This window comes from Colletotrichum fioriniae (genome assembly GCF_027942845.1).
Source record: "Colletotrichum fioriniae strain IMI 355084 chromosome Unknown scaffold_14, whole genome shotgun sequence".
Lineage (NCBI taxonomy): Eukaryota > Fungi > Ascomycota > Sordariomycetes > Glomerellales > Glomerellaceae > Colletotrichum > Colletotrichum fioriniae.
The window spans coordinates 1,626,042-1,653,429 of record NW_027076850.1 but is presented as its reverse complement, the minus strand read 5'-3'; the positions used below and the strand labels follow the sequence as shown (position 1 = coordinate 1,653,429).

The following is a 27,388-nucleotide window of genomic DNA, read 5'->3' as shown; positions in this document are numbered from 1 at the left end:
GTGCCCGTATGCCCGTCTCGCTTTCAGGGGATTTCCTTCTCCCATTATCCCCATCCACATTTGCCACATGTATGAGGTGAACTATGAATACAACTGTCAGAAACCTGACAGACTGCACGACTCTTTCCGCCGCAAATTACAATACCTCATATTCAGAAGACAGGACGGCATTCGGGTCCGACTGAACTGTTATTGGTTAGGTATATTCCCGTCACCTCCCTTCCGTCCATCCGGTTAAAGCCTCAACATCAATGTGGCGTGCCGTATCTTGATGCCTGGCTCCTCACTCCTGAGTCCTCCGTACGGCTCTCTTCTCCTTTGCCTTTCTTCCATAGTGCCTGCAATTTCGCCCAAGACAAATGAACGGGGCTCCGACACCTTAATCCGTCCGGAATGAGTTCAACGGCCGCTGCCCTTCAGCACCTCATCTGGATTGAGATTTACCATTCTGGATACTTTGTAATACCGCCTCATTTCTGCTTCACCCTCGGCAGTCCGCAGTCCGTAATCTACGGTCCACCATTCACGGTCCAGGACACACAAAGTACTCCTGCAATAGGGAAGTCAGGTAAGCAGACAATGACACGGCGTACGGTGCCGATTTTACTCGGGGTACCTTTCAAGCCTCTAGTTCCCTTCCCGTGCCCTCTTCAGCTGTTCCACATAGTCGACCTCACCCGCTGCATTCCCAAGTTACACTAGGTATCAATGTTGGCTGACGGCTGACATGCGACAACCTGTAAGCTTAGCTTGACATGGAAAAGGCAACTTGAAAGGTTGCTGTGCGTGAGTTTACACTACACACTTGAGTACACACTCACCTACAACACCTTACCTCAAGCACACGACGCCCGCACATGGAGCACATACGCGTTCAGCCATTGCGCCGCCGCCCCCGCTGCTAAAGTTAGCCACCCGTTGTTCCCCGGCAGAAGCGGCCATCCAACTCGCCAGTTTTCCTCCTCACTTGTGGGCTCAGTCTGTGGACGTGCTACCTGGAGGTCCTACTTTCTGCCATTCGTGTCCTACGTAGTAGAGAATTACTCGTTGGATGGACTCCCACGTACTACGGTAGGAAGGGGGCAATGGGGGGCTGAACCTCAACTCCAACTTCCAAGTCTCCAGCCAATGCCCACCAACCCCAACGCGTTTATTATTAGACCCGACTCGAGAGCTGATTCTCGTGGAAGTAGATACCTCGGTGATGACTGGGAATTAATTAGGTGCACGAGTCTCAAAAAGGTGGCATGATGGCTATCCTCCTGGGTCGGAACACGGTGCCATAACAACGCGTCGACTCAGATGCGATTGCCTGCAAAATGCTCCATGAAGTAATCACGTTGGGTACATACGGACGGCCGATCTGAAGTCACATAAAGGTGCCATTATGTGCGACTGGTACTGGGCTGAGGGCTTTCTGGCCACCCTTAATGCGTTCCGGTTGGTTGGTTCCGGCAATATGGGTTACGGCTTGTGAATCGCATCGCCATCTATTACCCGTACCCCAGCAAAGATTCGCGTCCTATTGTGCTCTTCTTCATACGCCGCTTCACAGGGGAGAGGTTTCTCAGCAAGGGAGTCTGAAGGCATCTCGTGTCGCGCGTCTTGTCTCTTATCAGTGGAGCTTGTGTGCCTGCCGTCATTTTCTGGAGAGAATTCCTCTCAACTCACTTCCTGTGGTGTTAGTGGCTTGCCAACTCACGTACCAAGATGCGCCAACCGCCCTTACGGAGTACGGAGTACTATGGTACCACCGGGCCACACACTACCACAATCCCTGGCTTCCCGAGGCGATCCAGGGGTAGAGAATGCCGCAGATCCGTAGCACTGGCCAACTATGAGACTCAGGGTTCCAGAACGCGACTCGTTTACGAGTGCCTCTCACTATTGCCCCGAAAGTGTAAACGGCCTCGAAGCTCCAGCCCGCCCGGACGGTCCGATATAGATTAATGAGGGGAGCGGATTAGACTCTAGGCGGTTCGCAACTCAACAGAGAAGCTCCCAAGGCTCCTACTCGTTGCAATACCTGGCAAACCGTGCATCTTCTCTCTACTCAATGGTTACTCTTTGTCACGATAAGTCGTACTCGGGCCTCTGCTAGTGTGACTCAATCGCCAGCAGACTTGAGATCATTGTTGGATGAGTATTAGACTGCGGATGCCGTTGCCTCTGGCCTGTCAAGGGATGAATGGTGTGTGTACGTAGTTCGAATCTTGCAATAAAGTGTGAGACCCTTACTGAACTCTCAACGGCCAAAGCCATTAAGCCCTTCCATGTCCTCCCAAACTTTCCTGGGCGATCCTATCAACTACTCCGTATGTACCTAAATACTTAGTACACGAGCTTGGCCGAAGGCTATTCTGATGAAAGCCTCAGAAGTCGCCGCCTGCCCATTATCGTTGACTCGCTGCAAGGAGTGAATCGGCCCGCCCGCAGTTCACTAACTCTTTGTGGTCTTGCTTCGTTGCAATCTTGTCGTCGCTATCGATGGCTTCAAACTGCATGCTCATCTCTTGTGGCTAAATTGTTCCCTGATTGATACATGGACTCTCCCAGGGGGGCGGGGGGCCGATGCCACTTCAACTCCTTTAAGAGCAGCGTTCACAACATCGATCTATCTACCCCACGGCCAAGGTTGACCACAAAGAAAGGACAAGGGTATACAGTAACGAGGCTGGAATTCGACGGATGTTTTAGCAGGGTACCATATCATACGACCACATCAAATCAGATTGTGTGTACACGGTAACAGTTAGGTTCCGCAGACTTGGCACTGAACTTGATCGGTGCTGGGAATCCAACTTGGGGTTTGACTACCTATGTCGGAGTGAATGCTTGATCTGGGACGGGAGGAACCAACGGTGGCCTACAAGTTCGTCACGAAGGCCAGGCAATCAGGTTTAGCCTTGACAACTGCAACAAGTTGAATACCTGGAATAAATTAAACGACAAAAAAAGGTAGGCATTTTTCGGAGTTACTGAACCTGGGCTGGAACAACATGACGAGCAAGCTGTGACTTATGAACATGAATAGTCAGCCAGTAAGATTACGGCCGGCAGGGGATCTTGCCGTGTCACCCTGAGTCTACATGAAGACTCCGGGGAGTGAGCGCACCCGATGCCGATGTCTCCGTCCTGCACAACCGCCTCGCCCCCTTTATTCTCAATGTTTAAGCGTCATACCATAGGGTCCCAGTTGCCATGAGCTCCCTTCACGACGCCGTCAATCTCTGAAGTCACCCAACCTCCGTAAAAGTCGCCCGGCTGTGGCTGAACTGCTTCACCGTCGACGAAGCAATTCCACGGGTCGGCATAAAATGACAGGTAGCCCTTGATCGCCTCGAACCCGGGTGTTGGTGATTCATAAGACCAGACTCGGTTGGAGACCACCTCAGGCAATTTTCCAGACGACGGTTCAGGAGCCGTAACTGTATAATACGTAGCTGCACCTTTCCACTCGCAGTAGGTGCTGCGACGGGTCGGGATAAGCGGTACCCTCAAAGCTGCTGGTGGTAGATAGTATGCTGTTGCTCGTGTCAGTTGGACCACTGCCACACATTTTGATACCTCTACTATCCAGATCGAATTTATAACGAACTTGGGGGGTGATGTGTCTCCAGAACCCAATAAGCATCTCGAGTTTCAGCAATCACTTGGCCGTTCCACACAATTCGTAGGTGACGAGATATTTTCTCTAAAAGAGGTGGACGCGGGAATGTTTGCACATCCATCCTCGCTCGCGTAGCCATTCTGTTTCACGATACAGATGTTTGATGAAGAGGAGCTGAATGATAAAAATGTTCAAAGAAATCCTGTTGCACCAGGCGAGTTCCTTTGAGGGGTAATAATACTCTAATCGTACAGGCTGCCTTGTTCTAGGTATTACAACCCGAGAGGCGGGGCATTCGAACTTCCAGTGAGTCGTGACATCTTAGACTTCGGCATATCAAAGGGCCGGCCACGAGGTTAACACCATGGAGGTAAACTATGTCTATACTGATGTCCGGTTTTGACGACGACTTACGACCTGGCTCTGCGCAATTGGGATAAGGTAGGCACCGAAAGACACGGAGGCGCATGTGGCGGGGAGAATGTGGCTGTTGAGGCGGTGCACCACCAGTTCTCATTGCGTCATCAAGAAGCTTGAGCCAGCCGGTTACACCTGGGATGATTGTCAGGAACTGACTATGGGTTGGTCAAAGGCAGTGTATCCCCGACAGGTGACGCCTGGAGGTCCGCTTCTACTGCCTGATGTCTGGCTATCCTTAACACTACAAACCTTTGCTGTCACCTTTGCGCAACATCACCCAAACCTCGCTACGCATCCTCAGACATACGCATCTAAATAACGAACCCCCCGAAAGCATTGAATTACCGCTTGTGATACGCTCCCGACCGCCCGCCGACTCAAGATACCCCCTCATTAGACACATCACCCCTCAGTCTGTCTCCGACTTCCGACCCGATAGGCAATCAGTCACCATGTCGAACCGCGCACTTGCCCGCGACATGCAGGTCGAGTTCCAGGCACGAGTATGTCGACCCAAGTTCCATACTAAATTCACCTGCGCAAACTTGGGACCTTTGCGGATTCTTAACACCAGTAAACTAACGGGCACTCAGTTCCAAGCGAAGCAAGCCCGGAGAGAAGCGCAAAAGGCTGCTAAACAAGACCCTATACTGAAGAAGCAGATTCAAGATGTACGTTGTTGAATGATGAAAGTGTTTGAACCTGCTGACAGTGCATCACACAGCTCCTCAAGAAGGGCGAGACGGCAAAAGCCTACCAAAAGGCCAAAATGCTTCTGTCTAAACAGGCCTTGGCTCAACAGATGGACCAGATGGCCGATATGGCTGAGCTTTCTGCCGCGCAAATTCAAGCCAATAATTCAATGAATCGCATGACGCATATGATGGGTCAATCATCTCGCACTATGTCTGTGGCACAGAAGAACATGAACCCCGAGAAGGTATGTCACCGAGCCGTGAGCTATGAAGTCTGTTGTCGTGACCTGTCTTCCTAACTGACTACCATCAGACCCTCGTCACCCTCGAGCAATTCAAGCAACAGAACGAAGAGTATGCAGTTTCAAACGGCATCTACCAGGACGCTATTTCGCAGACTACTAGTGCGCAAGTCTCGGATGACGCCGTACACGAGCTGCTGGGCAAGCTGGCCGACGACGCTGGAGTGCAGCTCAATGCTGAACTTAATAGTGCGGCGCCAGCTAAAGAAGAGCTTGTGTCTGCTGAGCCTACTGCAGAGGAGGAAGATGCGTTGCAGCAGCGACTGCGTGCGCTCAGGGCTTGACTTTAGGGCGGAATAGCGTTGATTTGAGCATGGTGGGATGGCTTCACTCGTTTGGTACATTGGGAACTAGGCGTTATACCGGGCGTGGGCACGCGCACAACACATTTCGTATTGAAAAGAGTAACAGGTCTTGAACGAGCCTTTGGAGCAAAGTCAAATTTTGAAGCGAAATCGAGACGGCTGGAGAGATGACTACTTTGTCTAATTCCTAAAGTAAAGTAAAGTAAAGTAAAGTAAACTAAACTAAACTAAACCAGCTCCCATCAACCTCGAGCAGAAAACCAAGCGTGTGCTTGCTTCTCACTTCCAAACAAAAGCCTACATATACAGACTGGCAACGGCCGTGATATCCCGCTTGATCATCTCTTGCGCTGTCTGCATCTTCTGATACAATTCTGGGTCTCCAATGATGCGAGCCGCGTTCTTTACCTCACGACATGTCTCGTCCAGACGTGTGATGGTCCGCACAATAGTTCCTTCCAGGACATCGGTCAGATCAGTAATGTTCTTGAAGCTCATGCCTCGCGCCCATTCGTAAACAACTTCCATCAGACCGAAGCGAGGCCGAGATATAAAGTCATTCGAATCGTCCGCAGACTGTATGACTTGGTGCAGCGTCTGGACTTCGTTGACCTTCTCGCTGATAGCAATGATGGTATCTTTACCACGCTCAAGGTTGCCCGTTAGGTTTGGTTGTGTGTCCGTCTTTTCCTGAAAGACGAACGCCGAAAGCAAAGCAGCAATTTCGGCTGGCTCGTAATCGGCGAGCACGTTGTCCAAAATCAACTCTGTCAAAACGAGTTCATCGCCCGAGTGAATCTCGCAGGCCACCTTACCTTTCAGTAATATCCTGGCGCTTTCGTCAATGAATTGGAGCTGTTTAAGCACTTGAATGCGTTGTTCGTAGTCCGGCAAAAGTTGAAGGTTCTGGTCTGAGAGAGATTGCCGGAGCTGGGAGATGTGCTCCTTGATAAGCCACTGGTCATGGCACATGGCAAACTGCAATCACTGTCAGCGTTTGAACTTCCTGTGGAGCCAGCCATGTTTCAACTCACATGCTTCAAGAATTGAGGACAAGAAAGAGCAGACGAGGACGAGGCAACGCCTTCCGCATCCTTTCTCTTCTTCATTACCTCTTGAAATGAGAGGTTCTTTATCTTGGAGAGATCCATCTCGTCCCAAAGATCATCCCACGACCGGCACAGTGCATGGAGCCTGTCCTTCGCTTTTGCGTACTTCTCCCCGCCTTGGAAAATCTCTGGCACAATGCCCTTGGTGACGTACCTCGTCAAACATTCAACATCACTCAGAGGGACCTGCAGGGTCTTAATCCGCATGTGCTTCTTCGCCTGCGGTAGCGGTGTCAAGTACTTGCGGAAGGCCGGGATGAACGGCAGAAGGTCTGTCGAATCACGAGTTTCCCTCATGAGCCTGATCTCACAAACATGTAGAGTAGGTCCACCTTGCCCCTTGTCACTCGCGCCATCCGACAGCAAGATACCAGGTGTGCGAATACCGTCTCGGTTGTAGACGATCAAGCGGGCCTGATTGAACATTTTGCGACCAATGGGAATACCCATGAGAGACTTGTAAACTTCCCCAGTAAGTTGCTTGTAGTCCTCTGACGCTTGATGACACTCGTCCATAGACACGTCGCAGACGCTACATGAGTCTCGTTTGATCTTGGCTAAGTCGGCCTCCGAGATCTTAACTGCTTTTTCATGCTCAGGGAGCAGCTGCTGAGTGGCATGTTCCGAGAAGCTACGCTTGATCATCTCTTCAATCTTGAGAGCCTCGACTCGGAGTAAATTGAGGATCATGTTGTAAGTGAGACGGAATTGGGATCTGAGCTTCGACGGCTCTCCTAGAATCATCTTCTGAAGGTCGGCAACGGGAGGAGCTTCGTCCCCGCCCGGCGGAACGATAATGACCGAGCCGACTGTGTCCAAGCCACGACGACCTGCTCGGCCGGCCATTTGTGTATACTCGCCAGGAAGCAGGTTTCTGAAGGAATGGCCGTCGTGTTTACGGTATCCGGAGAAAACAACTGTTCTAGTTGGCAAATTGAGACCCATGGCAAAGGTCTCCGTGGCAAAAAGTACCTTGACAAGTGTCTGGGCGAAGAGTATCTCGACAATCTCTTTGACGATTGGCAACAGCCCTCCATGATGAACCGCAATACCTCGGGACAGAAGCTCACGGAGTCTGATAATCTGTGGCAGAGCCCGATCCTCGGGCTTAAGCCTGGCGATGGACTTCTCGATAGTCATGTGGATGGCACTCTTCTCGGTCGCTGTGCAGAAGTCCTGATTACTGAGTGCATCGGCATTCTCCTCGCATCGCTTCTTCGAGAAGACAAAGATGCAAGAAGGCAGAAGGTTCGACTTCTTGAGGAACTGAACTAGATGAACCCAAAGGTTCTTGTCTTGGGCTGCAGAGGTAAAACCACCCTGGCGACCTGTCCGTCCCATGTGACCCGGGTTGTGACTGGCGCGCGGCGCTCCACCACGGCCCCTTTGTTGAGGACCGCCGCCACGCTGACCCCCTCGCTGTCCGCCGCGCTGGGGTCCTCCTCTCTGGCCTCCTCTCTGACCACCACCACCGCGAGGCGCGTTAACTGGCTCGGGAGCCTTGGTCTTCTCTTTGCCCTGAATCGCCGAATTGGCCTCCTTCCAACCCTTCTCGATGAATTTCTTGTCGGAGTCGACGATTTTGTGGATATTCTTGCCAGCCCACAAGTAGTGTTCCAATGGGATAGGGCGCTTTGGTGTTGAGATGACGTAGATATCCTTTTGCTTGGTGCGTCCAACCCAGGAGGCAAACTCATAGGTATTGGGAACTGTTGCTGAGAGGAGAATGAGTGTGACGTGTTCGGGAAGCATGATGATGACTTCTTCCCAAACGACGCCGCGCTCAAAATCGTTGACGTAGTGTACCTCGTCAAAAATGACGAACTCGACGTCTCGGATGAGATCGGCTCCACGGTAGAGCATGCTTCTCAGAATCTCCGTTGTCATAATCAGGCAACTGGCTTCCGGGTTAATTTGAACGTCACCCGTCAGGATACCGACCTCGTCAAACGTTTGACGGAAATCTCGGAACTTCTGGTTGCTCAGGGCCTTGATCGGGGACGTATATATAGCCTTGGTCATGTGCTTCGTTGCGAGAGCAATGGCGTATTCAGCAACGACGGTTTTACCGGCTGATGTGTGTGCGGCGACGAAGACAGAATCACCACTCTCGAGATGATAAATGGCCTCCTTCTGGAAAGTGTCGAGCTCAAAGGGCCAATCTCTTGCCATATCAGGCACCAATTCTCTGAAGTTGGTGATGTCCCTGTTAATATCAACCATGTGAGCCCACTCTCGGCCAGCCTTCCTTGCACTCGATGAAGCCAAGGCACCATGAGGTTCGAGAGCGGGGAACTCGACAGGAAGGATAGCGTCAATATCCTCGCTATCTTCTTCATCTTCGGACTCAACCCCATTCAGCTTGTCGCCATTTGTCTGCGCTTCGCCGTCTGCTTCGTCAGCACCTGGGGGTTGTTCTGGTTCTTGGCCCAGTTCTTGCTCAATCGCCCTGGCTTCGTCCTCATCTGCCTTCTTCTGACCAACGTTGAACCCTCGACTCAGTCCAGGCGCAACCTCAAGCAGCCCGCCCTCGATACCAAGCTTGATGACCCGCTCCAGCTTGTTGTTTGATACAGCTGTAGCCTCACCGCCCCCAGGCCGGTGAACCTGGTCCTCGAGTGCGGCGGTTGCCTCGATTCCATCAAGACCTCCAGGTGCGAAGGGGAAAAATCCGGCAGCTCCACGGACGAAATCAGCCCTGTTGGCGGGCTTGCGAAGAAATGAGGTCGAATTCTTGGCGGTAGCACTGTTGGCAGGCACGGTAACGTTTCGGTAACCACTCACTCTGCCTTCGAGACCGTGCCGTTCAAAACGAGTCACAGTTCTGGTTTGGGGATTGCCAATCTTGAAGAGTTCCGTATAATCCACGCGGCAATCCCAGCGCCTGGGAGAAATCAGCTAATGAATATGGAAGGCAAATTTGTTGGTGTCTGAAGGGCATACTGCTGCAGGCCATTGAGCCATTCAGGTGAGAACTTCATGCATGGCATGAGAAAGTCAGTCTCCAGACTTGTCATCAGCTCCGAAACATCTTGCTTGACACGCTTGCTGGGCCGTTGCTCAAACAAGATGTCATCAATGTTGGAGTCGGGAAGATCCTCAAGATGAAGACCTTGAATGGCCGTGGCCAGGTCAGAAGCCATCTCGACGACAATCAGCGGCAGGGAATGTGTAAAGTCGTCGGAAGGATGAGCCGAGACGAGGCGATGAGATTGGCTCTGAGCCTACCTTGTCATTGACGACAGCTAAGTGCAGGTATAAGATAGGTAAGGAAGGAAGGAAGGAGGGGCTTGATGTGGAATGAAGTGAGGTAGGTAAGTATGTACCTTACCCATAGGCGAGACTGCAGTGATCACTGATGACGCTGTGCGGGGTGGCCGCGCTGTAATCCACCTTACCTAGCCTAGCACCTTACCTCAGGTACCTCCATATGTGTGCCCCTCATACCTCTCTCACCTTAGGTAAGGCAAGATATTTGAACACCTGGGCTGAAAGGCCGTCCCTCCCTATCTGACGGATACCTAAGGTAGGTGGATACATCACAAAATTGGCCATGGGTTTTTGGTAGGTCTTCGGGTAACCTTCACTCGAGATGGATAGCCTTGATGGTTGACTCTTAGTTATGATCGCATATTAAGGAATATCTGCTATGAAGTAGTTACGAATCCCGTATTAGTCATAATCAGTCTCCTGAAGTTCAGTGACACATTGACCTCATCACTGAATGGCTTCAGGCTACAGATGGTGCACATGGATGGTATCCTCATTTCCCCAGTCCCTGATCTCTGAACCTATTTCCCTGAGAACTATTTTGCAACATCACTCATACATACATCGGCCGCCTCAGCCATGGCAATAATGTACTTCGTAATAGCCAAGTGCTCATTACTTTATGCCATAGCGCATGGATCATCGCATACAGTTGTAACCCCAGGGTATGAGATGTATATATGACAACTAAGCAACATACAAGTACAAGCTTCTTCCCCAAGTCTATCGAGCTCCAAGGGCCATTATAGATCAGCTTCCACCTCAGAAGCTACGAAGAGGCCGCTTACCCAGGCCTGTATTCTCCCTTCCACAGCACGTAACTCTCTTACAGACGCAGCATCTTGGCGACGTAGTTCTCAATGATCTGCTCAGTAGGGAAAGCCATCTCTTCAAGACCGGCCGCGTAAGGGGTAGGGACGTCGGCACCAGTGACTCTCTGGGCAGGCGCATCAAGGTAGTCAAAGGCGTACTCCATTGTCACAGCCAGGATTTCTGAGCCAACACCGTAGGCGGGGAATCCAGACTCAACGGAAAGCAGGCGGTGGGTCTTCTTGACAGACTGAACAATGGTCTCGACGTCCAAGGGCTTGACGGAGCGCAGGTTGATAACCTCGACATCGACGCCGTAGTTCTTCTTCAAGTTCTCAGCAGCAACCAGAGCCTGGCCGACGCATCGGGAGAGCGTGACAATGGTCAAGTCCTTGCCGGAGCGCTCGATCTTGGCCTTGCCAAAGGGAATGACGAAGTCATCCTTCTGGGCAGCCTCCGACATGGGGAAGGTCTGGCCGTACATGAGCTCGTTCTCGAGAACGACAACGGGGTTGGGATCGCGAATGGCAGCCTTGAGCAGACCCTTAGCGTCCTCGGCACTCCAAGGGGAGACGACCTTCAGACCAGGGATGCTGCCGTACCAGGCTGAGTAGTCCTGGGAGTGCTGCGCAGCGACACCAGAGGCGAAGCCATTGGGACCGCGGAAGGTGATGTTGCAGGGCTGGATGCCACCGGACATGTAGAGGGTCTTGGCGGCGGAGTTGACGATCTGATCGATGGCTTGCATGGCGAAGTTGAAGGTCATGAACTCGCACTGGAGGAAGCACGAGAGTCAGTCACGGGCTACTAAAACCTTCATTCCACATATTTGAACTAGGGAGTCGCTGCTCGGATATTGGAACAGCCAAGTCCCAAGTTCATGGACCTTATCGACTTGCCGGGGGAAGCAAACTTACCACAGGGTGCAGTCCGCTAAGGGCAGCGCCAACAGCGAGACCACAGAAACCGCTCTCGGTGATGGGTGTATCGATGACACGCTTGTCGCCGAACCGGTCCAGGAGACCCTTTGTGACCTTGTATGCGCCGTTGTACTGAGCGACCTCCTCACCCAGAACGAAGACCTTGTCATTGGCTTCAAGCTCCTCGGCGAGGGCCTCATTGAGGGCCTCTCGGACAGTGTAGTCCTTGGTTCCCTTTGCGTCGGCATATGTCCGTGACTGGATGGCGAAAGCAGCGGGCCGGCTAACGAATTGGGAGATAGGGGAGGTGCGGAGCGAGGCAGCTCTGGCAGAGGATGCCAGGCGAGCTGCGGGACGGAGGAAGCGGGACATCGCGAATTTTGGTCTTGGGAGGGTTGGATGGTAGAAAAGACGCCCAGGTCGCAACGCGAAAGAAGCTGGTTATCCCAAGAGGATCTGGAGAATGAGAAGATAAGAAGAAGAATGTCGTGGATGGACAATGCGTGACCTCGGAGTGGTGGGGTTGACGATGGCCAACGACGAGAAGTGAACGTCGAAGTGAGAGGGATGAGAAAGTCGACGGGGAGCTGTCGAGGGATTTCGCAGCTGCTCAGCTCTATGGGCGTTGAGTCCGTTGAATTGCGGCGAGCTGCCAGACAACAGCGTTGGGGAGGTCCCGGGCGTGGTGCTAGCCCTATTTGGTATTAGCGGTGTTTATGGGGATTAGATAAGCGGGAGCACCTTTTCTGAACCAATCACGCTGCATTTCAACGATTAGTCCCCATCCAAATTGCGCTCAAACCCAGGTCCGATTTAATCCCGATAAGCTCCGCTGGTTTGCTTCTCCCTTCCATAGGTTTGCTGCGTTAATACGGATACCTACTCTTTGTATTACTCCTGGCCAGCCCAGCTAACGTGAGTGTTTGCATCGGCCTTTCTAAGTGCTCCTGTGTCGGCGTCGGGCTTAAGCTCCCCCCTCGAGGCGCGGCCGGACACGGATCTCCATAAGAGTCCTACTCAGCCAACGCTTTCTGGGCACCATGCGCCCGGTGCCACCCGCTTCCATCCGAACGGCGAGCCACTTAGGTCCGAGCGAGAATCAACGAAAAGTGACTTGATCAGGTGGTCTGGGCAATCGGCATGCATGTTCCACAGAAAGTCTTTGAGTAATACCCTGAACTGCGATGGCGATCCGCAACCCTCGTTCATGGCTGCTGGGGATGAAATAGTCCGAGCATTGCGCTTTCTTACGTGGCCTGTCCTAATGGGCTTTGGACCAATCGTTAGAATCGCTGTTTACCGTACATGCTGCTTTGCGGGATAGACCAATTTTCCTTATCCATAATCTCAGTCGGTACAGTACAGCTACTGCGTACGGACTCAGGTAAGAGGAAATGGAACCTGCGACAATATTTTACCCGCCTCCATAGATAGTAAGCTGGGAAGCGATGGGAGCTACGTGGGCAAACGATAGTCCGCCAGATGCATGTGCAGGTGGAACTCTTGTGTTGTACTCACGTCTATGTGCCATTGCGTTGTAGTCAGTCACTTCTGCCCCTTAAGTAACGAGTGTATCTTTCTCTAGAAAAACTCTCACCCACATTTTCTAACTTCTTTGCCATCATGGCCAACCGTGAATTCTCGTTAAAGCCGTCTGGCTGTAGTTGCCTAATTACAATTATAGTACTGGTATAAAACTCATACAGCGAGTAGAAAAAGTCATGGCCTCTAATCTTTTTCCGTTGGCGACCATCTATGCCATCATCTCTGCATCCAAGGCGTATAAAAGCGACGTCTAATTGGCGGGCTTCTTTCCGACCATCAAGTACATAGGCGTGAACAAGTGCTCTTTGCCACCAGCAACAAGGCAGTCGCCAGCCCATGCCAGACTATCGGCCGTCTTCTTCGTACCGGCGGGGGCAATCTTGAGAGCCTCGAGTCCACCAACTACATTGTGCATGAGGAATCGTCCCACTTTGGTCATGCGAACAATGGTGAAGATGTCAAAGACGGACTGGATGTACTTGAGCTCGCCCGACAGGGGCCAGTACCATGGCATAGGATCGGGCCTATCGGCAAGATCCTCGTGGTGGAGCATCTCGAACCCGGCGGTCTTCATGGCCGCCAGACCCTCAGAGACCTTGCACATGTTGGAAATACCATCACCCTGCTCGATGCCCAAGCGGATCTCACGGTGAGCCAGGTTGTCGTTATCGTACTCGTCCGTCATCAACCACTCATAAACACCAAAGACGCCACCGGGCTTTAAGACACGGAAGATCTCGCTGTAAATACCCTCCAGACTGGGTGCGTGGACGGTAGCCTCAATGGCGTAGACGGCATCGAAGGAGTTATCGGGGAAAGACATTTGCTGCGAGATCAAGTTAATCATTTGAAGACAGATCTGATCACTACAACAATCACATACCATGAAGTCTCCCTTGACGAACTCGAGCTGCTTCGACAGGCCCTCCTTCGCGGCGTAGTGAGTAGCTCTATCGATTTGGTAGTCGTTGTTGTTCAGACCCGTGACGTGGCAGCCGGTGAACTTTGCGATTTCGCGCGCAGGCCCGCCAACACCACATCCGACGTCAAGCACCTTCATACCCTCCTTGATCCCGATCTGGTGGGCAAGGTAGTGCTCATGGCGGGCAATCGCCTGGTAAAAGGGCTCGCCGTGGGAGAAGCGGCAGAAGTGGAAGGACTGGCCCCAGCCATACTCGTACAGGTCGGTCGCCAGGTTGTAGTAGCTACAAGACCAGAATTAACTAGTGTTTCGACAGGAATGGGGGAATGCGCCGCTTACTGTCTGGTCAAGGTCGCATATTCAGCTGTACGAGCCTATGTCAAGCAAAAGTCAGCATCCGTAGCAAGTCAAGGTAGGTTCATGGCTAAACAAAGGTCGGGTTGCATACTGCGCGCTCCTCGGGAGTTTCGTCCTTCGCGGCCTTGTTGTCCCAGTGCTTGAAGTACTCGTCGACGGCAGCCTGCTTCGCATCACGGCCTTTGCTGAACATGGCGGCAAGACCACCGGTGGCCTGAGCACTTGTCCCGTGCAGGGCCTTGTTGAATTGAGCATCGCGAGCGTGGTCCTCCCGCTCGAGGTTTGAGGCTGTTGAAGTGACCATTGTTTCGAGTAGTAAAGAGACACGGTGCAAGAAGGTTGTTTGCGGGAAGAGAAACGTGGTGGGAAGCTAGAACGCTATAAAGTACTTGGTCTGACGGGTGAAGGAGGGAAGGAAGGAGAAGAAATAAATTAAAAGCGCAGAACAAGATCGGTAAGGTAGGACGGGCAATCGGATTGGTATTCAGGAGAGCGGGGGTGTAGGCTTTTTTCAATGGCGACAAAGTATCAAGCGGGAAAAGGAGTCGAAGGGACGCGGCAGCGGTCGAGATTGTCTCGTTTTGGCTGTGTCAATTTCCAATATCCCCCTCCTAGTGCCTCTCAGGCTCCCTATCCACTGTCCTTGAGCGGTCCAACAACTAACGAAAGGCCGTAGCACAGTAGTATCTGCCGCCACCAGGCAGAGTCTGGTGCAGTAAAATGAGATGAAAAACGCGAGGCCAGACTGTTGTCCAATGTCCATTTACTAGCGGTGCAGGGATCTCCCAAAGTTCAAATAGACAATGACTTGGCCACAGGGTCCCATCTCTGGCAATTGTCCAATCGTGGGCGTAAAGGGTTGTGGTACTTACTTTGTTGAGCAGGCGGTGAGACCACGGCTAGGCGGGAAACATGTGCATACCGGCCAGGGGCAGTCCGATCCGAATACGAATTCGAATAACTAGTAATAATTTATAGCTTATTTTTCTCCCACTTAGCACGATCTGACAGACTAACATACCTTGTACATACGTCTAGCCTCTGAGGCGCCTTCCAGATTATTCCCTGATGTGGTTGGGCTTGGGAACCCGCCACTTACCTGGTTTTACAGTAGAGATATGCGGATATCTACCTTATCATCAACAAGTCGTATCGACAATCGCTTTAGGTACCTATTTGTTGATGCGCTTTACAGCTTGAAGGCGTCTTCGGGGCTTTGGAGACGATCATCTGCTCTCATTTCATTTCACAACCCAACCAGGAGAGTATCATCAGCCGGAAACTTTCTCGGTCTCTAGTAATTTACAGATACACAGCACACAGTATTCGTACTCGTGATGCCTTGGATTAATTCTCTGTTGGTACCTCAAGTATGGTAGGCGACTTCCTGAAAGAGGCTTGCGTGCACGGGTAATATTTAGTGGCTGGCTCAACTTGCAAATGTGGCGTAGATCACGTGAGGAGACTGGACGAAAAGCAGTGAAAGCAGCTCGACGCCACACTTTCAGATGCGTACTGCAGTACCTACCTACTACTGCGTACGGTACGTATCCGTGGTAGGGACCTGGAGTGAGGAATTGTGGCGGGGAGTGGGCACACCGAATGAGTGAACCCTGCGCGTGGTCAGGCCCGCGCTCGATGTTCATTCCTACGTAGTTTCGCGAGCGGCATCAGGATTCTTTGCTCGCCACACTGAAAAATCTCACGATCCGTATCACCGACCGCCCTCACATCACGATCCGCACTTGTCACAGAGCTCTGCGAGTCTCGAGGCGCCATGCCCCCCCAAATCAAACAAGATCTGAATCGCTCAGGCTGGGAATCGACTGATTTCCCTTCTGTTTGCGAAAACTGTCTGCCAGACAACCCATACGTCAAAATGTTGAAGGAAGATTACGGCTCTGAGTGCAAACTGGTATTGCTATCCTCCCGCCACTTCATTTTCACCATTCAGCATTGTGCTAACCTTGTCCGTCGCAGTGTACCAGGCCTTTCACTGTCTTCAGCTGGAGTGCTGACCGAGCCCACGGCCGAAAGAAGCGAACAAACATCTGCTTGACCTGCGCGCGCCTCAAAAATTGCTGTCAGGCATGCATGCTGGACCTTTCCTTTGGGCTGCCCATCGTGGTTCGCGATGCAGCCTTGAAGATGGTAGCCCCTGGGCCATCGTCCGACATCAACCGCGAATACTTTGCGCAAAATAATGAGCTCGCCATCGAAGAAGGTCGCGCGGGAGTGGAAGAATACGAAAAAACGGACGAAAAGGCTAGAGAACTTCTGCGAAGATTGGCTGCAAGTAAACCGTACTTTCGAAAGGGCCGCGCCGTCGAGAATCCCGACGACGAGGGTCAGAAAGGCTCTAGCTCAAGCGGTGGTCCAGGTGGCAATCCAGCCGTTGGCGCTGGTGTCGGTGGTCCAGGACCGATTCGAACCCGAGACTCGAGAGCTGCTGCAGCTCTGGCCGCGAGGACGGGCAGGGCGAAGCAGGCTTTTCCAAGCGCTGCACAGTTGCCTCCTGGACCACAGGATTGGATGCCTCCGGCTGACAAGAACATCATGTCTCTCTTCATCACTGGGATCGAGGACGATCTCCCCGAGCACAAGATCCGAGATTTTTTCAAATCACATGGCAGACTCAAGAGTCTGGTTTGCTCTCACATGTCGCATTGCGCATTCGTCAACTACGAAACGAGAGAGGCGGCTGAGAAAGCTGCTGCATCATGTCAGGGTCGTGCCGTTATTGCAGGATGCCCTTTACGTGTGCGATGGGGTGTTCCCAAGGCAATCGGTACGATGGACAAGGAGCAGCGTTCACAGATGCTTATGGACGCTCGACGAGGGCAGGCGAACGCGCGGGGAACGGATGGTAGAGGTGGAAAGAGGCAGATTGCCGGTCGCTCGGACGCAGGAAACGCCGCTCACTCGCCAGCTGCACCCGCCGTTGCACCCCCGCCAGGCGCAGACGATGGCGCACAGTATGTCAGTCTACAGGGCGACTGAGATTTCAGGGATTAAGGAAACTCGGGTAGCATCTTCAGGGAGTTTAGGCGTCATTGTATTCGTCAGGGTTTGACGACTGGAAATCGGGATGGAGTGGAAGGCTTCATACCAACTGCCTGGGTATCACGTGTTGTGTTATACATGTGTTTTGTTATACAGAATTACAGGCATTCTCATATGCCACACTCGCCTCGATGCCCTCCCTTCAACTGCAGCCACATCCGCCCATGGTTGCCGATCCGCCGCCAGCCGTTTTGATAGAGTCGTTGTCTCCACGTTCGGTGTCCTCGTGAATGCGCAATTCTGCAGAGTTTTCGTCAGTATAATAGCCGGCACAGGCTATAGCCGTGTACTAACGCCCGCAACTTACTGAATACGCGAGAATCATCCTGCTTTCCCTGAACTACATTTTCTCTTAGGATCTTGGCAATATCTTCGGCTTTCTGGATGGCGGAGCTGTAGGAAGGGTCTGTCGACTTGAGTGTTGCTTGATCTCTAAAGCCTTGCCGTATCTGCTGCTGCGCCGCTGTGAGGACTCGGTCATCGCCTGCAAAAGAAGAAACGTCAATAACAGACACTCAAACAGGCGAGAGAATCCAGACCCTTGAATGCGATTCGCGCCGCGCGCCAGAGGTGTCGGTAAGCAGGCAGAGACATAGTGAAAGCAGTGAAGCTGTCGAGGAAGCCAATAAGTCGAGGACGATGGTGAGATCAGGAGGAAGGTACCTGAAGAGCGGATGTGTGTTTCGCAGAGAAGAGAAAAGTAATATTCTAAACATGAATAAGTTGCCTTCATAGACATTGGCTCAGGCATTTGACACAAAAATGCTCCCGGCATCCGGAGGATCTTAGGGACACCCCCCCATCCTCTTGTCCTAGCGCCACCCACACCTTCTCCAATGAAAACTCTACCCCACGTTCTTGGAATAATTTTTTTTTTTGAAATCAACGACGTCTTTGCTCTTCAAGACACACAAGCATCGATTGCGATAAACTAACTTATTCGCATCTATCGGAATGGCTTCCGCAATTGTTGTTCCCCACGTCCTCCCTGTCGTCCCCGAGGGATGGTCTGCAGAGAAGGACTTCAAGACCGTCGGCAAGGTCTCTGCCGCCACTCAGCGAAGCCTTGAGCCTGTCGGCCCTCACTTCCTTGCCCACGCTCGCCGGGCCCGCCACAAGCGCACCTTCTCCGAGGATGATCGTATCCAGGCTCAAGAGGCTACTAAGAATGTCGAAAATGAAGACGACGGCGAGATCAGCGAGGCTGAGGACCCCATGATGCTCCAGCGCGATGCCAAGGACTGGAAGGTTAGTGATTGCCCCTTGTTCATAAGATGTTGCGTATGTTTTTGGCGATCAACGACTGATTCCCGGCTCCTATAGAACCAAGACCACTACCAGGTTTTGGGCCTGACCAAGTATCGCTGGAAGGCCACCGAGGATCAAATCAAGCGCGCCCACCGCAAGAAGGTCCTCAAGCACCACCCGGACAAGAAGGCCGCTGCTGGTATTGTCGACGACGACAGCTTCTTCAAGTGCATCCAGAAGGCCACCGAGGTTCTGCTGGACCCCACCAAGCGTCAGCAGTACGACTCAGTCGACGAGAAAGCCGACGTCGATCCCCCCACCAAGAAGCAACTGGCCAAGGGTGGCAGCACATTCTACAAGCTTTGGAGCAATGTCTTCAAGGCTGAAGGTCGTTTCTCCAAAACCCAGCCGGTACCGACCTTTGGCGACGACAAGTCCTCCAAGGAGCACGTAGAGGACTTCTACAACTTCTGGTACAACTTTGACAGCTGGAGAACTTTCGAGTATCTTGATGAGGACGTCCCCGACGACAACGAAAACCGCGATCAGAAGCGCCACACGGAACGCAAGAATGCCAACGCCCGCAAGAAGAAGAAGGCCGAGGACAACGCTCGTCTTCGCAAATTGCTTGACGACTGCTCGGCCAGCGACGAGCGCATCAAGCGCTTCAGACAAGAGGCCAACGCTGCCAAGAACAAGAAGAAATTCGAAAAGGAGGCCGCCGAGAAGAAGGCTCTGGAGGAGGCTCAGGCCAAGAAGGAGGCTGAGGAGAAGGCTGCCAAGGAAGCAGAGGAGAAGGCTAAGGTCGACCGAGAGCAGTCGAAGAAAGCCAAGGAGGCGGCAAAGAACGCTGTCAAGAAGAACAAGCGTGTTCTCAAGGGCTCGGTCAAGGACGCTAACTACTTTACGTCTGGCGAGCCTTCTGCTGCTACCATTGACTCCGTTCTCGGCGACGTCGAGCTCGTCCAGGGCAAGATCGACCCTGACGAGATTGCGGCTCTGGCTGGCAAGCTCAACGGCCTTAAGGTGGCTGATGAGATTAAGGGTGTCTGGAGTGAGGAGGTTAAGAGATTGGTCGGCGCTGGCAAGCTCAATGATGGCGACGCCAAGTCTTTGACTCAGTAAAGGAGACTCATGTTTTGATGAACTCCGACACGGTTGTCTTGGTTTAGGCGTAGAATATGACTAGACGCAATAGAATAGATGATCGGATGCCAATTTTCATTAGATGATTTTCTGGCTTCATTCTGAGGTCCTGTGCTATTCACTTCTTGCGAGTCGGACTGGCTCAGTCGAGCCCTTTGCTCACAGCCTTCGGCCCAGTTGACTTTTAAATTAGAGGTTCAGTTATGGATTGTCATGTCCTACCACACAGAGATAGACTGGGCATCGTTTTTCATGGTTGAGGCGATCTATTAGCCAGTCGACGACGGAAAGTTCGGCCTTCTCCAGGAGGCTGCCACAAGGTAGGTCAGCAACCTTGTCTCCGTCAGCCCATGGTACTGCCTCTCAACTACCCGACGCCGAACACGGGCCTCGAGATCCAGTGAAAGTTTGTGGGTTAGCACAAAGGTTGCCTGTTTGCTCATTCTTCTTCTTCTTTGTTGCTGCGAGGCCACAGCATCCCAGAACTCCCGGAAGCCCCGCCATCCATGATGTTTGAGCTGGGAAAGACGAATAACGAGGCGTCAGTCTGGAATTAGCCTTGAAGACGGCAGCGGTATAGTAGACAATTGAGTAACACAATATTTTGTCGCTTCATAACTAATCTCATTGTTCCTATTCATATTACTACTTCTGCTACTACTGCTACTACTGCTGCTGCTATTGGCTATTGCTATTGCTCCCGCTCCTGCTGCTATTATCATTACTGCTGTTTCCTTTTTGTACATCCATTCCAGGCTCTGTAAAGCGTTGTTTGATAGTTATAATAATAATAGTGGTAATAAGAAGACGGCTAGTCGTGCGTTGACCGGCAGACTACGTCTGCGGTGCCACCGATCTTCAGGGGGCCTTCTTGTTATTCTAGAAGAACAAGAATTTATGATCCGGTACCTATCTCTCATCCGCTGTCCACCGACGTTTCTGAACGGCCTGGCATTTATTCCCAGCTGTGTATTCGTCGTCTTGGGCGCAAAATTCATCTCGCAGTAAAAGTCACACGGGACAAATTTCTCATTTACCACGCCACGCCTTCCGTGCTTCCATCGTCAGGCAAACAACCATACACCACTCTTTTTTTTTCAGAGGTCTCTCGCGACGACACTGGACAGACCATACGGACTGAAATTTCTTTCATATTTGGCTTTCCCTGCACCCATCTTCAGTTCTCGCCAGACTCACCTTCCTCAGCAGTCACACCTGCCTTCGCATCGCTCTTTCCCTCTTCCGCAGTCGCATTCCGCCTCCGAAAAGCCACCATGGCGACAATCAAGTGGATTGAAGAAACCAATAATCCGCTGCCGCAGGTAATGGTCTACTCTGCCCCTGAGGCCGTGGGGATTCCAATGACAAATCTCGGGATCGGCAATGACGGCAATGACGGTATCAGGGAGAACGAAACACTTCACTCAGTCCATATGGTTGAGGATGCCACCTCGACTATTGGTGCCGAAAAAGGCTCACGTCTTTGGAACTGGAGGGCGGTGATCGGTATATGCATAGGCCTTCTTATACTCGCCATCGTGGTTCCTCTCACAGTCACACTGTCAATCAATAATCACACGTCTGGTCCAGGCAACGCTGAGAACCTTGCGACTTCAACTGCCACATCATCTTCACCTTCTCCCACGGCTACCTCTCTGACCTCGCTCCCAGCCCCATCCTCAACTCTGGAGCCGGTAAGCAGCAGGCCTTACTCGCCAGTCGTACCATAATGTATGACGGTTTGTGTGTTTTTCGGTATCTGACCATTTATCATAGATTCCTGAGTGTTTCGAGTCCAAATTCATCCGAGAAGTCAACTGGATCGGTATTGACGAGGGTGGCGGCGGCTGGGTGTTCAACTTACACCCGGCCAAAAGCGCTCGCGACTGCTGCACAATCTGCCACCTTGGAACTCCTGACGGCTGCAATGGGTGGCTGTACATACCAGAGAACTCATCGACGCCGTCGTGTTCCATCATCCACGGCTTCAACGGCCCGAGTGACAGTGAGTCCTGCCCCAAGGGCCGTCCAGACATCGTCTTCACAAAGACAGGAGATAAAGACAGCTATGGCGGACCGGGACCTTGCTCAGGTTCAGTGCGTGGATAAGAAGAGTTTTCGACTAGACAAGCCGAACAAGACCCGAACATGGTCACTAAGTCTGTCGTCCGAGTGGGATTGTGGGAGTCGAGGTTCATCATCGCCAAGGGACGGATGGTTATAGGGGCTTCCTCATGTGTTGGTGTTTGTAGTTTGCGAGATACCCTTATAGTGGCAATGACAGCGAATTCTCCGAAATTAAACTCGTCACTGTTTTCATTGAATAACTGTAGAACATTGAGCTATTTTACGGGCTCAAACGTGATGGAGCGAAGCATTGCTGGCCAGCGGCCCCGTCCTATTTCTTGGCTAACAGTAAGAGCCACGAAGAAATAGCAACTGTTAATATGACGCCAATCCATGGTCACATGCTGCCATCTCATGGCGATGTTTTCCCGGCCAATGCTTCGACATAGGTTTGTTCATATCTCCTGCTTCAGATATCACGTTTTACTTGTGCCTGTCTTTCTTATCATAGCTTTCATGGGCTTTCAACTTACATATTTGGCGGAATTAATCGGGTAGAGGGGACTTTTTTTCTGATTATGATGGTCTTAATCACGATGGAGATCTCGACAAGGTAGACGGTAGATTATGATTTCACCACCTACGTGCCATTTCTAGATCCGTTTCACTGGCTTCCGTCAAGGTCAGTGGGTGTTGAATATGCTTCCAGTGAATTACTGACATGACCAAAATGACGGCTAGAGCCATTGAACAAAAACGTAGATGTACTCCAGGACCAGCTCCATTTTGGGCCAGGGATAAGATGAGCCTATTAGCTGTAACACAGCGAACAATGTCAGGGGCTAGACCAAATACTATCTCCCGGTTTATAGATACTCACAGTCATGACAATTCATCCAGAATCAGTGCTCGAAGGGAGCAACAGGCCCAATGAGATAGCGATGGGGGTGGAATAGGAAATATTACACAACCCTGTTAAACTTTTCCCGACCGACAAACTCGGACCCGGCGGTGGTACAACATGTCGAAGCTCGGTAAACCACTCAGTGATCCCAGACATTGAGCTGAGATCCGGGGAATGGAACTACACAGCCCAACATATGCGTGTAATGGACATTTAACACGGACTCCAGGCTTCGCAGTTTTGCCGTGCGATGTTCAAGGCTCCCAACGAAACATCATCAGGAAGGGCGTGGTTGCAGCACGTGAGGGCTATGTAGTTTCGAGAGACTAATTTCTGCTGAGTACATCCGGACCGCCACGACAACTTAATACCCCAAAATGGGCAGCAAGAGACTGATGGTCAGCACACAAGGGTGGATACCTATACAACTTAACGATCCCGAGGGGAAGCGCTCAGAGCCCATAATGTGACATCCGTTTCAGTGACGCTGACTTGAGAAAACGTCTCGAAGGTCGCTTACTTGACAGGCCCGGCGAAGCCACCAAAGAATGCTCAGATAGAAGCACAGCCGTTGGGTGCTCAGTCATCTTTGCGCGTGGCTTTGACGCGGCTCTGCGTCTTGAAGTTGCCGGCCACGCCGTCATACGTAACCACACAGCCCTCTATGCGGTTCGAAGGGATCCAAACGCAGGCCTTTGCCTCAGCCGAACGGCTCGTCCCATGGCTTGAATTCTTTCATGCAAGCTAGGCAGTGATAGATTCTCTAGCATCAGCGCGAGGATGAACCCCCAAAAAAAAGACAAAAAAAAAGACCAATTGATGTAATTCGACGCTGACTGTCAGACCCAGAAGATCCCTAGAGTGCTGATCAATAACATTGCTGGGCTATGTCAGCGAGAAAAATGGAGCAAAGCGTATAGAGGTTGGGATCTAGTCATTGCAGTGTACTCTCGGTCCCAAACAAGTTCGTGATTTAGGTTTTAGGAACACGCTTCCACGCTCCTGCGTTCCTGTGCTCCTGCTCGGCGGAGCGTCGAAAACCTAGTTGATCACATTGCGCGGTCATCTTCTCCCGATGTCCAATCAACTTGATGTGACGAACAAGGCAATGCCAAGTTCCATCGCCGATGACAGCGATGATGGAACGAGAACATACGTCAGGGGCTAGGACGAGAAGGATGAGAAGAGAAACAATTACTAAAGACTCCTGTTGCGATACTTGTCTGATTTACATATATAAGCGTCCACAACAACCGCGCTCGAGATGATATGGGATCATTACCACTCACACATCACAGCTACAACACAATAATCCTTTTCGATAATCTCTACACACATCATATCAGACTAAACCACACCCGATAGTCTCTCAAAACACCCAACATAATCCAAAATGAAGACCTCATTCATCGCCATCCTCGCTGCCGCCGCCGGCATGGCCATTGCAGACAGCCTTGACGTGCCCGATTGTGCGAAGCAGTGTGTCAATGACGACATCCAGAAGAGCGGCTGCGCTCAAGATCAGATCAAAGACTGTTACTGCCAAAAGGCCAATGTTAACTCACTTGTCAACTGCGTCAGCGGCGCCTGCAAAGACCAGAACGACTTGATCAAGGCTGCGCAGGCTGCACAGAAGTCTTGCCCACAGCTCACAGGTGGTTTCATCCCTGGTACCAACAATGGCGGTGGCAATAACAACGGCGGCAACAACGGAGGAAAGAATTAGATCTCACCAGAATTGACTCGTTGATACAAACCGTCCCGTATCGACTGATTCTCTCTTCCGAAGCCAAGGCTTTGCTTTTTAACCCACCATGGTGCTGTATGCATAAGAATCACACTCAGTGTGAAGGGAGGTGTTGAGGAAGCCAGTTCTGGGAAGGATTTTTCTCGGTGTCGTTGATAGTTGACAAGACGTGGTCACGATATTTGTACACAGGCGTGTAATAGCGCTAGTCAGTCAGGTAGAAGAAATCCGTTCCTCTCATATTTTTGTCGCAACCTTATTTGCCTACGAAGTGCCAAACGCTATTGGCCGTATGACAATTTCGACTTTCGCATCACTCTGAATAGACAAATGTCACGGCGGCCAACAGTCTATGTTAGTTAGTTGGCAGTTCTATTTGTGGATATTGCGGTTGGCTGGGTATCGTGCGTTCTGTATATTGTCTACTGATCTAAGTTACAAAAGTGGAATCTTGCTGTAAATATCATCATAAATCTTGCCAATCCAGCCGTCTGTCGGACCACCTCTCGCCACAATTCCCAGTCCGCCGGCAGCCCAGATGCCGGCCGCAGCTACAACGGCGCCGTGAAGCGCCCACCAAGCTCTCCTTTTCCGCCGTCGTACCTTTTTGTCCATCACATTGTGCCCACTACCACTCCATCCCATAGCCGTTGGCGCCAGGCCCAGCCATTTTGCTGCGCCCCAAACCATATGTCCGCAGCCTATTGCGAGAAGACCGGTGTATGCAATCCACGAGATGATGGGATGCCGGGCAAACCCATGCGAAACGAAGCCCAAGCCAATGTTCGAGCTGTCGCCGTCAACTTGAAGGGGAAGGATCCGATTGATGCCCGCGTGAGCAGCAAGAAGAACCGTGAAGACATAGCCGGAGATAGATATGTAGCTGACGGACGGCCATATCCTGCTAGCGGAGTTGACGCTATTGTAGGTCAAGGTTCGTGATGTTTTGCCGGTCTGAGCTCGGTACAAGGCGTACATGCCAGGTGTGTTGCCTCCATAACGCTTCAGATTCTGAGATCTGCGAACAAGGCGGAGAGCGAATCCAGAGGCAATGTGTGCAACGATGGGCAACGCTACAAGAAGTGGCTCCGTCAGAGATGTTTGGTATATTTCCCTCGAAAGTAGCAGGTATGCCTCGGAAGCTGGGACTGATCGCGCAAACAGTGGTATTATCGAGGTGTTGACAACGTGAAGTGAGGTGAAGACTGGTACTAGGTAGGAAGAGAACTTCTGGATCCGTGTTACTAGAAAGTTTGTACGCATTAGCCAACCTAACTTGCAATTGAAGGTGACAGGTTCTGTCTCTGCGTTCGCATTCGGCAACCTACGGTAGAAGATAGCGCTGTGGCCGCTGCCGCTTAATCCAGGCGCAGAAGATGTTGATCTGAGAGAGCCAGTGCTATTCTCTAGGGCATCTTCAGGCAGAGGAGGAAGATCTTTATCAACGTCCGCCGGTGGCGTCTCGATTGGGGACGGGTCTAGTTGAAGGAGCGATATGAGAGTCTCTTCCGACGGTTTCGAGTGAAGAGATCTGGACTCCATGGCTACGCAAGCGCCAGCACGACCGAGACCGGTCTCGGGAGCAGAATAAGTGTAATTCGAATCCGAGCTGTACTGATTTGAGGTTTGGAAGGTGAAGTTAGAAATGTCGGCCAGCCTCCAATTGTCAGACCAGGCAGCTGATCAATCCTCGGAACGTCATAGGTTGGCGTTGCAAGGGCGGCAGCACTTGTCAGTTCCCGCGTATGAGCCTGCAGGTTTAGTGGGCCTGGCGTCAATCCGGAGAGCCGCAAGACCTTCACGCTACAAGCTACGGCAAGGTACCTTACCCGGCTTGACCTTGCCTCACCTTCACTGATTCAAACCTTACTACCTTGCATCCATAGCCTGGCCACATTATTCAGGTGAAAAAACCTATAACCCCCCCCCCCCCAAGAGAATGGTATATTTTCAAAATTAAAACGCGTTTGGCGTCCAGATGTAGACAAAGTCTTTCACGGCAGCGCGTCCATGTGTGGTGTACGGATACGGAGGAGGTATCTGTGATGTTCAGGGCCTGCTGCGGCTCCCCCGCATAACATTGTGGTCCAATTTGCTGGGACTTCCATATAGAGCGGAACCTGCGAGCTTGATAACATCTCAGCCAGGACTCCTAAAGGTGCGATGGTAGCCTTTCCACACACCCATCAGTCATCATAGAACCTCGTGGCGCCTGACCGGTAGCTCTTCGCTATCTTAACTCTACAAACATGCCTCCGGTAAGAGCAATTCTAGTTCTTCTCTCTGCTTCAACAAAACCCTGATTCTCCGTGCGCTTGCCCAGAGACACCAAACACTGCCCCCGGCGCAGACCGCTGCCGCCCGCGAAGCCCTGCAATCTTTCTATTGCAGCCTCTGTTCGAAGGGATACTCTCGCATGAATGACTATGAGGCGCACCTCAGTAGCTATGACCACAGTCATAAACAACGCCTCAAAGACATGAAGGCTATGGTTCGCGATCCGAACGCCGGCGCCCGAGCCCGGAAGGCTGAAGCCAAGGCGGATGGCCTCGTCAGCATCAAGCTCGCCAGCAACGAGCAGCCGCAGCAGTCTACGGGAGGTGGAGGATTCAAGAAGAGCGGCTTCAAGAAGTCAGGTTTCAAGTCGGCGTTCGCACCTGTCGATGTCCCAAACGCGCCAGATGCCCCTAGATCAAAAGTCGGCCAAGCCCTAGAAGCAGACAGACTTGCGAGCGCACGCGAACGGGATGCCCTGATTGAGAGCGATACCGACGACGAAGGCTACGAACATTACGACCCGCGATACCCCACCGAGTGAAAGCCCAAACCAAATGTACGACACGCATCATGCGCAATGGAGCAAGCTGTAGCCTGAATGGGCGCAGGAGCAGATTAAGGCCATGAGGCGTTTCGACGATATTTCCATTCTATATGGGCTCACAATGACA

General features: G+C 51.8%; 8 protein-coding genes across 8 annotated transcripts; 4 read left to right on the top strand and 4 right to left on the bottom strand.

The window, feature by feature from the left end:
- Positions 1–4,482: 4,482 nt before the first annotated feature.
- N0V96_010544 (uncharacterized protein) lies at positions 4,483–5,311 on the top strand (the record flags this gene model as incomplete). The annotated part of the gene is made up of 4 exons (XM_065758985.1): positions 4,483–4,533; positions 4,624–4,701; positions 4,755–4,970; positions 5,039–5,311. 4 exons carry the CDS (start codon positions 4,483–4,485, stop codon positions 5,309–5,311), a joined length of 618 nt encoding a protein of 205 aa, XP_065612508.1.
- Positions 5,312–5,629: 318 nt separating this feature from the next.
- Positions 5,630–9,584, bottom strand: SKI2_2 (Antiviral helicase ski2; the record flags this gene model as incomplete). The annotated part of the gene is made up of 3 exons (XM_053197984.2): positions 5,630–6,310; positions 6,367–9,325; positions 9,385–9,584. 3 exons carry the CDS (start codon positions 9,582–9,584, stop codon positions 5,630–5,632), a joined length of 3,840 nt encoding a protein of 1,279 aa, XP_053044629.1.
- Positions 9,585–10,537: 953 nt separating this feature from the next.
- On the bottom strand, positions 10,538–11,813 carry SKI2_1 (Antiviral helicase ski2; the record flags this gene model as incomplete). Its single annotated transcript, XM_053197983.1, has 2 exons — positions 10,538–11,296; positions 11,439–11,813. 2 exons carry the CDS (start codon positions 11,811–11,813, stop codon positions 10,538–10,540), a joined length of 1,134 nt encoding a protein of 377 aa, XP_053044628.1.
- A 1,423-nt stretch (positions 11,814–13,236) lies between these two features.
- ERG6 (Delta(24)-sterol C-methyltransferase) lies at positions 13,237–14,569 on the bottom strand (the record flags this gene model as incomplete). Its single annotated transcript, XM_065758984.1, has 3 exons — positions 13,237–14,191; positions 14,248–14,282; positions 14,357–14,569. The coding sequence occupies 3 exons, from the start codon at positions 14,567–14,569 to the stop codon at positions 13,237–13,239; spliced, it is 1,203 nt and encodes a 400-aa protein (XP_065612507.1).
- Positions 14,570–16,144: 1,575 nt separating this feature from the next.
- On the top strand, positions 16,145–17,265 carry SLT11 (Pre-mRNA-splicing factor slt11; the record flags this gene model as incomplete). Its single annotated transcript, XM_053197981.1, has 2 exons — positions 16,145–16,180; positions 16,246–17,265. 2 exons carry the CDS (start codon positions 16,145–16,147, stop codon positions 17,263–17,265), a joined length of 1,056 nt encoding a protein of 351 aa, XP_053044626.1.
- Positions 17,266–18,282: 1,017 nt separating this feature from the next.
- On the top strand, positions 18,283–19,701 carry zuo1 (Zuotin; the record flags this gene model as incomplete). The annotated part of the gene is made up of 2 exons (XM_053197980.1): positions 18,283–18,576; positions 18,652–19,701. The coding sequence occupies 2 exons, from the start codon at positions 18,283–18,285 to the stop codon at positions 19,699–19,701; spliced, it is 1,344 nt and encodes a 447-aa protein (XP_053044625.1).
- Positions 19,702–24,875: 5,174 nt separating this feature from the next.
- N0V96_010538 (uncharacterized protein) lies at positions 24,876–25,982 on the bottom strand (the record flags this gene model as incomplete). The annotated part of the gene is made up of 2 exons (XM_065758983.1): positions 24,876–25,684; positions 25,769–25,982. 2 exons carry the CDS (start codon positions 25,980–25,982, stop codon positions 24,876–24,878), a joined length of 1,023 nt encoding a protein of 340 aa, XP_065612506.1.
- Positions 25,983–26,689: 707 nt separating this feature from the next.
- On the top strand, positions 26,690–27,258 carry N0V96_010537 (uncharacterized protein; the record flags this gene model as incomplete). The annotated part of the gene is made up of 2 exons (XM_053197978.1): positions 26,690–26,698; positions 26,791–27,258. 2 exons carry the CDS (start codon positions 26,690–26,692, stop codon positions 27,256–27,258), a joined length of 477 nt encoding a protein of 158 aa, XP_053044623.1.
- Between the last annotated feature and the right edge of the window lie 130 nt (positions 27,259–27,388).